General features: G+C 42.6%; 1 protein-coding gene across 1 annotated transcript in view; it reads left to right on the top strand.

Moving 5' to 3' along the window:
• Positions 1 to 12,031, top strand: part of piezo1 (piezo type mechanosensitive ion channel component 1 (Er blood group)) — a 202,054-nt gene that overhangs the window by 165,158 nt on the left and 24,865 nt on the right. Inside the window, 11 exon segments of the mRNA XM_067452042.1 lie at positions 90 to 167; positions 301 to 401; positions 517 to 628; positions 1,333 to 1,416; positions 2,209 to 2,393; positions 4,093 to 4,208; positions 4,842 to 5,006; positions 6,568 to 6,826; positions 7,490 to 7,678; positions 9,335 to 9,644; positions 11,862 to 11,988. Coding sequence (XP_067308143.1) covers positions 90 to 167; positions 301 to 401; positions 517 to 628; positions 1,333 to 1,416; positions 2,209 to 2,393; positions 4,093 to 4,208; positions 4,842 to 5,006; positions 6,568 to 6,826; positions 7,490 to 7,678; positions 9,335 to 9,644; positions 11,862 to 11,988 — 1,726 coding nt within the window.

Raw genomic sequence — 12,031 nt, 5'->3', positions numbered from 1 at the left:
GAAAAATCCATTATGCCTATGGAAAGAAAAACCTAACGTGTGTGTGTGTGTGTGTGTGTGTGTGTGTGTGTGTGTGTGTTTCACCTCAGACTCAAAGAACCAGAAGAAAGAGAGGCAGTTGTCAAAGACCAAAGGATGGCAGTATCCCTGGATGGATCACGCGACGGGTAAACTCACAGTCGGCTGTCAATCAAGCTTAGCCCATTCACCTCATATGATATTTTACATAATAAACATATTTTCAGGGAAGCAAGCAAAAGATTGTGAACAGTGCTCAGTGAGTGAATGTGTTTGTTTTAGTGTTGCATTCTGGGGAATACTACATGTTTGAGTCTGACAGCGGAGAGGAAGATGAATCCTTTCAGGAGGAACAGAAACCTCGCAGACAGACGGCCTTTCAGGTGACACACACACACACTGTGTTATGTGTTTGGTAAGGCAGTTGTTGCAGCAATGTGTGTGGGGATAAAGTATGTGTGTGTGTGTGTGTGTGTGTGTGTTAAATGTTCCCCATAGCTAGCGTACCAGGCTTGGGTCACCAGTGCAAAAGAAGCCCTAAAAGATCGTCAGCAGAGGCAGAGAGAGCAGAGAGCGGAAGCAAGGAAACTACAAGCTGCTCAGGCTTCAGGTTTAACATGTGCATATGAAACATGATCAGGCATAACATAATGACCACCTTCCTAATATCATGTTGGTCCCCCTGACCCTTCGAGGCATGGACTCCTCTAGACCCCTGAAGGTGTGCTGTGGTATCTGGCACTAAGATGTTTGTAGCAGATCCTTTGAGTCCTGTAAGTTGTGAGGTGGGACTGTGTATTCTGACAGCTTTCTATCAGAACCAGCATTAACTTCTGGAGCAGTTTGAGCTCCAGTAGCTCGTCTGTTTGATCGGACCCCACGGGCCAGCCTTCGCTCCCCACGTGCATAAATGAGCCTTGGCCGCCCATGACCCTGTGGCCGGTTCTCCACTGGTCCTTCCTTGGAGCACTTTTGATAGATACTGACCACTGCAGACCGGGAACAGCCCACAAGAGCTGCAGTTTTGGAGATGCTCTGACCCAGTCGTCTAGCCGTCACAATCTGGCCAAACTCGCTCAAATCCTTACGCTTGCCCAATTTTCCTGCTACTAACACATCAACTCTGAGGACAAAATGTTCACTTGCTGCCTAATATATCCCACCCACTAACAGGAGCCGTGATGAAGAGATCATCAGTGTTACTCACTTCATCAGTCAGTGGTCATAACGTTATGCCTGATCGGTGTCTATACACCCCACTTTGTCTTATTACTGTGCTATATTGAGTTGTGTGTTTCTTTCAATGGTCATCAGATGATACTGAAGAGGATGGAGCAGTTTTTGATGTTGGGAATTCACCGGAAGTGGAGGTAATGCAAGAAGAAGGAGAGGATGTGGGTAAGTTAAGCTCTCGGTGAGGTGTGTGTGTGTGTGTGTGTGTGTGTGTGTGTGTGTGTGTGTGTGTGTGTGTGTGTGTGTGTGTGTGTGTACTATTGTAGATAAACTCCCACCTTTGTAACTTAAGTCAACGATGCAAGTTCACGTTCTTCTATAGTGTATTTGCATTAAATTATTTAACTGCATTAAAAATTTTGGATTAATTGCACACGTTAACTTCGCCAGCCCTAATGTATATATATAGATAAATATTTCACACACAAACATTTTTTTTATTAAAATTAAAAATTAAAACAATATATATATTCAATTGTTTTTATTTTAAAAATATATATTTTTTAAAACAATTTTTGTGAGCATGTAAATGCGGTGTAATGTATATTCTTTGGAATAATAATAATAATATTTTATATATTATATATTTTTTTATTTTTGTGAAATTTAAGGGCCTGTCAAAGAAAATACAGTCATAATTACAATCTTAATTAAACAGTATGCTCATAATATATTATAATGTAATGCATAAAACAAAAACAAATATATATATATCAAATGCATTGATTGTACTATTATATTATATTATGTATAAATAACACTATATCATATATTGTATATTTTTTAAGTAAATACAGTCATAATTGCAATCTTAATTAAACAATATGCCAATAATAGAGTATAATGTAATGCATTTAAAAATACAATTAATTACATTATATTATTCTGAACATAATTATTTTAATAGGTATTATGATACCATATGAGTTTCACATGAAGTCCTGATGTGCTTTTAAGCGTCTCAAGGCACCGGCAGTGACGTAGTGCAGCGGATCCTGGACATCCTGAGGTTCCTGTGGGTGCTTTTCCTGGCCATGGTGGACGGATTCACCTTATGGCTTAACCTGCTCACCAAGCAGTATGTGGACACGTCCATGGTCCTCTGTGAGGAGCGCTACCTCTTCATTCACAAGCTCAGCCAGGTGAGTGGCTCGGCAAACACACACCTGACCGATCAGCACAAACACACACCTGACCCATCGGCCCAAACACACACCTGACCGATCAGCCCAAACACACACCTGACCGATCAGCCCAAACACACACCCTGACTGATCAGCCCAAACACACACCCTGACTGATCAGCCCAAACACACACCTGACCCATTGGCACAAACACACACCTGACCGATCAGCACAAACACACACCCATCGGCCCAAACACACACCTGACCCATTGGCCCAAACACACACCTGACCCAGTGGCCCAAACACACACCTGACCCATTGGCCCAAACACACACCTGACCCAGTGGCCCAAACACACACCTGACCCATTGGCCCAAACACACACCTGACCCAGTGGCCCAAACACACACCTGACCCATTGGCCCAAACACACACCTGACCCACTGGCCCAAACACACACTTGACCCATTGGCCCAAACACACACCTGACCGATCAGCCCAAACACACACCTGACAGATCAGCCCAAACACACACCTGACAGATCAGCCCAAACACACACCTGACCGATCAGCCCAAACACACACCTGACAGATCAGCCCAAACACACACCTGACAGATCAGCCCAAACACACACCTGACAGATCAGCCCAAACACACACCTGACAGATCAGCCCAAACACACACCTGACAGATCAGCCCAAACACACACCTGACAGATCAGCCCAAACACACACCTGACCGATCAGCCCAAACACACACCTGACAGATCAGCCCAAACACACACCTGACCCAGTGGCCCAAACACACACCTGACCCAGTGGCCCAAACACACACCTGACCCAGTGGCCCAAACACACACCTGACCCAGTGGCCCAAACACACACCTGACCCATTGGCCCAAACACACACCTGACCGATCAGCCCAAACACACACCTGACAGATCAGCCCAAACACACACCTGACCCATTGGCCCAAACACACACCTGACCCAGTGGCCCAAACACACACCTGACCCAGTGGCCCAAACACACACCTGACCCATTGGCCCAAACACACACCTGACCCAGTGGCCCAAACACACACCTGACCCATTGGCCCAAACACACACCTGACCCAGTGGCCCAAACACACACCTGACCCATTGGCCCAAACACACACCTGACCCAGTGGCCCAAACACACACCTGACCCAGTGGCCCAAACACACACCTGACCCATTGGCCCAAACACACACCTGACCCATTGGCCCAAACACACACCTGACCGATCAGCCCAAACACACACCTGACAGATCAGCCCAAACACACACCTGACCCATTGGCCCAAACACACACCTGACCCAGTGGCCCAAACACACACCTGACCCATTGGCCCAAACACACACCTGACCCAGTGGCCCAAACACACACCTGACCCATTGGCCCAAACACACACCTGACCCATTGGCCCAAACACACACCTGACCCAGTGGCCCAAACACACACCTGACCCATTGGCCCAAACACACACCTGACCCATTGGCCCAAACACACACCTGACCGATCAGCCCAAACACACACCTGACAGATCAGCCCAAACACACACCTGACCCATTGGCCCAAACACACACCTGACCGATCAGCCCAAACACACACCTGACAGATCAGCCCAAACACACACCTGACCCAGTGGCCCAAACACACACCTGACCCAGTGGCCTGTGTCCTCCACAGACCCCCTCCAGAGAGCCCACAGATGACCAGCTGTCACAGGACAGTGAGGACCTCACCCTCGAGACCTGCCTCGATGAGACCGATACAGACAACGCTCGCTTCAGCAGCAACATCAAGTGAGTCTGACCGGCCCAGTTCATGGAGACAGAGCGACACGCGTCATGCATCCACCGGGGGGGAAATAAAACAACCGTCTCTATTGTTTTTCTATTGCGTGAGGCGGCCTCCTTGTCATTTCTGGCTTATTACAAAAAACGAACAATGTCTCAAAGCTGACATGTGACAAGGTGTCCAGAAAACAAGCTAAAAAACCCAGAACCAAAAAACAAGTTTCTATAAGCTGTTGACCCAAAAAAATGAGTGTTTATGGACACAAAAGTTGGTGCAGGTAATGGAGAGAGAGCACAACATGCTATATTACACTGAGAACCACGCCCACTGGAGGGGAAAGTCATCAGAGACAGGAAATATAATATATAAAACTGACATTCGGATATTTGACCAAATGTTTACTGCACACTTAGACATACTGAGAAACACACTGCAGAAAATGCTCTTCTTTTGTCTTGTTTCTAGTCTAAATATCTAACAATTCTTAAATCAAGATGCTTTTTGAGGTGAGATTTTATACCAGTGATATTTTAGTGTTGGTTATCCAGCGGGATAGATACCAGGAGGCCAACAAAACACCTTTTTTCTTTATATTTTTTCCTGTAATTTTTTGACCAAATGTCCCGTTTCTTTTGCAGTGTGGTTGAGTTGGAGACACTGGGCGGTTTTGCGAAGACCCGTGACTTTAGCAGCACGACTCTGTCCTCTGAACTCACACTAGAGCTCGATATAGAGCCGTTTTACAGCCAGCACACCAACCGGCCTCGACGCTCCAGGACCGCCAGTGAGCTGCTTTCAGAGAGGTGCGGCTTTATATGATATTACTGTACGATCTTCTGCCGTTATTAAAGGGTGAATCTCGTGAAAACATGTCTGAAAATCTGTTTTAGGACTATATCTTCTTAATAGCTTCTTTTAATTATATAGCGGTTTGGGGTAACTCTTTATTTTGACATTATACTCTAGACAGATCTAGATCTTTCATTCTAGGCAGTCATTAGAGTATTAGTAGACTGTCTGTTTAATATCTGCTAACACTTTATTTTGACGGTCCACTTTAGAAATTCTACTAACTACAAGTACATTGTTCAACTAATTTGGGAGAAAATGTGTATTCATGGTATTAAATTGGCTTTAATTTCTTAAAGGGGCGGTGAAATGCTGTTTCATGCATACTGAGCTTTACACTGTTAAAGACTTGGATTCCCATCCTAAACATAGACAAAGTTTCAAAAACTAATGTTGGACGTTTGATGGGAGTATTTCTGTGTCAAAAATACTCCTTCCGGTTTCTCACAAGTTTCGGAGAGTTTTTTTCAAGTATGGGTCGGCTTGACGTTAAAAGAGCGGAAGGTCCTTGTATGGGCCGTACGGGCTCTTCTCCCGGTAGGGTGCGCACACGTGACTAGAGCGAGAGAGGAAATGCACGCCCATACACACTCCGCGCCGCGCTCCACTTTATTCCTATGGGTGACGTCGAGCGACTTCAACGCTTCAGTACAGCATTCTGGGAAGGCAGCGCTGCATTTGAACCGATTTGAACGCAGAAATGACGGGAAGCTTCACAACATCGCGTCAGTCGCGTCTCAAAGTGGATCTCCACGGTCACTGCTGTCAGGACTTCACCAAATCATACCAAAGAAGTGTATTTTTGACGGAGCAGTCCCAGCGATAAAGGTTCGGTCCTGCTTTGGAAGCAGCCGGTGAGTTAAACTGCTTCAGATGTCTGTGCTGTCGGCTATCGTCGCGTGAGGAAACATCAGTAAACGACACGATCGCGTGCTTCGTCATTCAAATGCGCTAACGGACTCCATTGCTGTTCTCTGTATAACGTTACACTAGTCTGACGTGCAAAACCGTTCTGCTTGCTACTGCTAAGGTTTAGTCGCATACAATAGTCCATAAACCGAATCATGTCCTCATAAACTGCGAGTAAACACACACAAATGTTGACAGGCCACTAAATACAGTCCATACCACAGAGACGGACGTCCTGCTGCTGCTGCTTCTCCTGTTCAGTTTATTTCAGCCTCCGGATGATTCTGGATCATTATCTGTATTAGCTGAGATAGCGATGGGCTTCTCCACGCTTGAGGACGTCACCGCTTTGTTCGCGCTCGTCATTCTTTAGCTCCGCCCACACGATACGCCTCCAGCCGCTCGTTTTTTTCCGGAAAGACTCGGTACAGCCCATATTTCTTTTATAAATATAATACAACTAAAGACTTTTCGGAGATATGAAGGATGCAATACTACTCTATAGGTACTCAAGATTGACATGAGATTGACTGAAACTGAGTGTTTCACCCCCCCTTTAATGTAAAATGAGTTACTGCAGTTCATTTGTTATCTCTGTGTTCTCAGGCCCTTCAGTGTTGAGGAGTTGATCCAGAGTCGTGAGTTCTACTCGTCTCAGAACCGACTGCTGAAGCTGCTCTTCGCGCTCTATAATGTTCTGGCGGCTCACTCCGAGCTGGTCTGTTATTTCATTATCGTGCTCAATAACCTGGTGACAGCCTCTGTCATCTCATTGGTTCTGCCAGTCCTAGTCTTTCTCTGGGCCATGCTGTCTGTTCCCCGACCTTCCAAGAGGTTCTGGATGACGGCCATTATCTACACAGAGGTGGGATGTTTCAGATATTAATAAAGAAACCTTTTTTCCAATCAGGCTTTATAGAGTCAAGCTGGTGTGACACATTGTTCTACACCGCAAAAAATGCTCTTCTTACTCAGTAATATGTCTTGTTTCTAGTCTAAATATCTAACAATTCTTAAATCAAGTTGTATTTACTATTAAAATAAACAACATGAGATATTTTTTCCTTTTTTTGTTGAAAATAAATTAAAAATGAAGTGTTTTTTTGCTTAAAACAGGCAAAATGATCTGCCAATGTGGTGAGAAAAATATAATCTTATTTCTGATTGAAATCTTGTTTCTTGTTTCCGTCCCAATCAGAAATAAGATTATTTTTCTCACCCCATTGGTAGATAATTTAGCTTGTTTTAAGCAAAAACTCACTTCATTTAGATGTTTCCCCAGAAAACAAGCAAAAATATCTTATGTCATTTTACTGATCTATTAAATACATCTTGATTTAAGAATATTTAGATATTTGGACTGGAAACAAGAAAAAAAAACTGAATAAGACTTTTTTGCTGAATAAGACTTTTTTGCAGTGTAAAAGGACTACTTTTGTGAAAGCTTTGAAACATTGCATGTTAAACAATTGCTTTTGGACCTATAATAACTCAAGTGTTTGTGTCTGGCCTGATGTGCTTTCCACAGGTCATGGTGGTGGTCAAATACCTGTTTCAGTTCGGCTTCTTCCCGTGGAATAGTGAGTATGAGCTGACGCTAAATGAGGACAAGCCCTTTTTCCCTCCACGGATCCTGGGCCTGGAGAAAACCGACAACTACATCCGTTATGATTTGCTCCAGCTTCTGGCACTCTTCTTTCACCGCTCACTTCTCCAGGTATTACGTCTAGCCTGTTAAAAGACAAGCCTGTTTTTCTGATGCTCACCATCTTAAAAGCACAGTTGAAAGTTATTGCTAGTTATTGGTATGAAGTATGTTTTGAGCATTTTGGAACCCATTAGAGCACAACAGTCGGGCTCCGGAAGTAAAAACTGCATTACATTTATCCATAGGGAAATTGATTTTTAGCAATAGTTTAAAAACCTTTAAAGTCAGCCTTACTGTGAGCTATGAGGCTGTTAGTCAACTGTAGTTGGTTCTGTTGAAGCTGTCAGCCCATATTATTTCAACTTAAAAAGATTTTTTATAGTTTTAAAATAACAATGGCAAGCAAAATGTGCCAAAAGATCTCTTCAGCTCCGCCCACTCCCATGAAACACCACGAATTGCGTAATCTTGGTGAAAAACTACATTACCCATGATGCTGTTCAGAATATTCCACCAATCAGTTGAAACAACCAAAATGTGCCAAAAGATCTCTTTAGTTCCACCCCCTCCCATGAAGCACAGCGAATGACATAATCATGGTGAAAAACTACATTACCCATGATGCCGTTCAGAATATTCCACCATTCAGAGTCGAAATAAGCAAACCATGCCAAAATATCTCTTTAGCTCCACCCACTCCCATGAAACACCACGAATGGCGTAATCTTGGTGAAAAACTACATTACCCATGATGCTGTTCAGAATATTCAACCAATCAGTCGAAACAACCAAAACGTGCCAAAAGATCTCTTTAGCTCCACCCACTCCTATGAAACACCACGAATGACGTAATCATGGTGAAAAATGAATTACCCATAATGCTTTACAGAATATTCCACCAATCAGAATCAACAAGCAAACTGTGCCAAAATATCTCTTCAGCTCCAACCACTCCCATAATGCACAGCGAATGACGTAATCTTGGTGAAAACTACATTACCCATGATGCTGTTCAGAAAGTTCCAAAATATCTCTTCAGCTCCGCCCTCTCCCATTTTTAAATGATTAGTTTTATATTTCTCCATAATTTTAAATTTGATTATGCTGTTTGCAATGCTTCATGGGATTGTAGTCTTCCCTCATCAAAGCTAAGTTCACAGTCTTGTTCCTTTATTTTTGTTTTATTACCTATTACTTTTTTGCTTCAAATCAGTGTTTGCAATTTTGTGAATCACCTCATAGTTGATTTGTTTATTTAAATACCTATGGGAGAAATTAATGGGGAAAAAATAATCTTGTTTTCTGTTTGAATTAAGATTATTTTTCTTACCCCACTGGCAGATTATTTATCTTATTTTAAGCAAAAACTCTTCATTTTGAGTTATTTTTTCTTGTCTATTAGATGCTTCTTAATGTAGCATTTTTTAGATCTTTGGACGAGAAACAAGACAAAAATACTAAGTAAGAGGAGCATTTTTTTGCAGTGTGAAAAAGGCGTGAACTATTGCACTCTATAGGAACCCATTGTTTCTATTCAGAACCTTCCCATTCAAATTCCATTGGTATGAAAGTTAACTTTATATGCCTAATTTTAAAACATACATTTGTTTCCATCACAGTTAAGAATCTGTGAGGACTTAAATTATACGGACACCGTTTCCCGTGTGTTTTGACTTGATTTGTAATCCATCATTATATACATTTTTGTCTTTTCTTCTCTCTCAGCGTTATGGTCTCTGGGACCGAGAAGGCCCTCTGGAAGAGAAGAGCGATCTTTCATCTGCGGAGAAGAGAAAGAAGGAAAGAGATGAGAAAGTGTCAGATGAAGAGGACAGTCGAGCACAGCCAGAGCCCGAAACAGAGGTGCTTTCAATGACGCCGTCGACAGAATCACCGACCGAAGCTGAAATACAGACCGACCCAGAAGCCAACATTCACACCGACAGCCCCGAGACTGTAAAAGAGGAGGAGGAGGAAAAGGGGAAAAAGAAGAGCCGCTTCCTTCGCTTCCGCAGGAAAAAAACAGCAGAAACAGGTCTGTTGAAAAACACATTTATATATAGTGTTGGGAATAGTTACTTGTTATAAAATCTCCATTTGGCTTACCGATTCCTCTGTTCGCATTTTAATGTGATTTTAAGCATTTTTTTCTTTGTTGCGCACCTGAAAGCCTCTCATACAGTGAGTGAATACTGAATTGAGTTCTCTTTTGTGTCTTCTTGCGCTTGAACAGACCAATACTCTCAAAATACCCTCGTAAACACATAAGATGTGTATCAGTGTATTAGATCCGTGCATTTGCTCTTAAAGTGACAGTAGCCTTTTAAACCTTCTGCTGTCTGTGTCATTATTATGGATCAAACAACAAAAGATAAAGAGAAAATCACTCAATTCTCTTGACTGATTCATTTTTGTAACTTTATTTTTATAAAATCAATGTTTTATTTATGAAAAAACATACCATATAGTGTTATTTTACAGTTGATCTTTGTTGAGTTGTATTTATTTGTGCTATTGCTAATTATTTTATTTGCTCTGATTTTATTATTGACTGTTTACTTGACTTTAACAGTGTTGCCAACTATAGCTAATGTCACTAGATGACGTAATGCGCCAACTCTCAATCCATGCTCGCATACTGTATATTAACACAATATATAGCTGAATGCCCTATAAATAAAGTATATTTTTCCATTTGCATATTTTCTGTTTGACAAGCAGTAACTAGGTTTGTCGCGAATCACTTTTTAAAAGAAAAAAAAACCCAAAATGGGTCTCAAAAAGTCGTTAGCATCAAAGTCACTGATTTTGCTACTGGTTTTAAAGGGGCGGTGAAATGCTGTTTCATGCATACTGAGCTTTTTCCACTGTTAAAGACTTGTTTCAAAAACTAATGTTGGACGTTTGATGGAGTATTTCTGTGTCAAAAATACTCCTTCCGGTTTCTCACAAGTTTCGGAGAGTTTTTTTCGAGTATGGGTCGGCTTGACGTTAATAGAGCGGAAGGTCCTTGTATGGGCCGTACGGGCTCTTCTCCCGGTAGGGTGTGTGTGCGTGACTAGAGCGAGAGAGGAAATGCACGCCCATACACACTCTCAGCTGCAGATCCAGTCGTCCGTGAACACTTCTGTCGCGCCGCGCTCCACTTTATTCCTCTGGGTGACGTCGAGCGACTTCAACGCTTCAGCACAGCATTCTGGGAAGGCAGCGCTGCATTTGACCCGATTTGAACGCAGAAATGACGGGAAGCTTCACAACATCGCTTCAGTCGCGTCTCAAAGTGGATCTCCACGGTCACTGCTGTCAGGACTTCACCAAATCATACCAAAGAAGTGTGTTTCTGACGGAGCGGTCCCAGCGATAAAGGTTCGGTCCTGCTTTGGAAGCAGCCGGTGAGTTAAACTGCTTCAGATGTCTGTGCTGTCGGCTATCGTGGCGTGAGGAAACATCAGTAAACGACACGATCGCGTGCTTCGTCAGTCAAATGCGCTAACGGACTCCATTGTTGTTCTCTGTATAACGTTACACTAGTCTGACGTGCAAAACCGTTTTGCTTGCTACTGCTAAGGTTTAGTCGCATACAATAGTCCATAAACCGAATCATGTCCTCATAAACTGCGAGTAAACACACACAAATGTTGACAGGCCACTAAATACAGTCCATACCACAGAGACGGACGTCCTGCTGCTGCTGCTTCTCCTGTTCAGTTTATTTCAGCCTCAGATCTGATTCTGGATCATTATCTGTATTAGCTGAGATAGATGGGCTTCTCCACGCTTGAGGACGTCACCGCTTTGCGCGCTCATCATTCTTTAGCTCCGCCCACACGATACGCCTCCAGCCGCTCAGTTTTTTCCGGAAAGACTCGGTACAGCCCATATTTCTTTTATAAATATAATAAAACTAAAGACTTTTCGGAGATATGAAGGATGCAATACTACTCTATAGGTACTCAAGATTGACATGAGATTGACTGAAACTGAGTGTTTCACCCCCCCTTTAAATAATGTTTAAATTAGTTAGGCTAGCAGTTTTTACTGTGGTATTTTTGTTCATGGTATTCAGCTGCAGCAAAATGTTTGCAAAAAGACAGAGAATTAATATATTTGATATCTAAATGTTTTAACTTATACTGGGAATCAGTAATCAGAGTATTTAAAACTCAAACAATACCCAACCCTATGTATATATGATTCATATGTCTATAAGATTGTACTGTGTTATTTTGACATGTATGAACAATCCTGTCAGATATGAGAGAGAAAGAACCCAAGAAGAAGAAGAAGAAGAAGAAGTCAAAGACGAAACATGCTGAGGACACCAGTAAGAAACTACTGAATGCTGTTGAAGGAAAACTCAAAGGCCTTTTCTTATCCATGTAAGATTCCTGTTGCTCAACCTGTCAGAAAAAAAGACCAGAT

Source organism: Pseudorasbora parva, chromosome 1, assembly GCF_024679245.1.
Source record: "Pseudorasbora parva isolate DD20220531a chromosome 1, ASM2467924v1, whole genome shotgun sequence".
NCBI lineage: Eukaryota > Metazoa > Chordata > Actinopteri > Cypriniformes > Gobionidae > Pseudorasbora > Pseudorasbora parva.
Note: the sequence above shows the minus strand (reverse complement) of the source record. Positions and strands in the feature narration are given on the sequence as shown.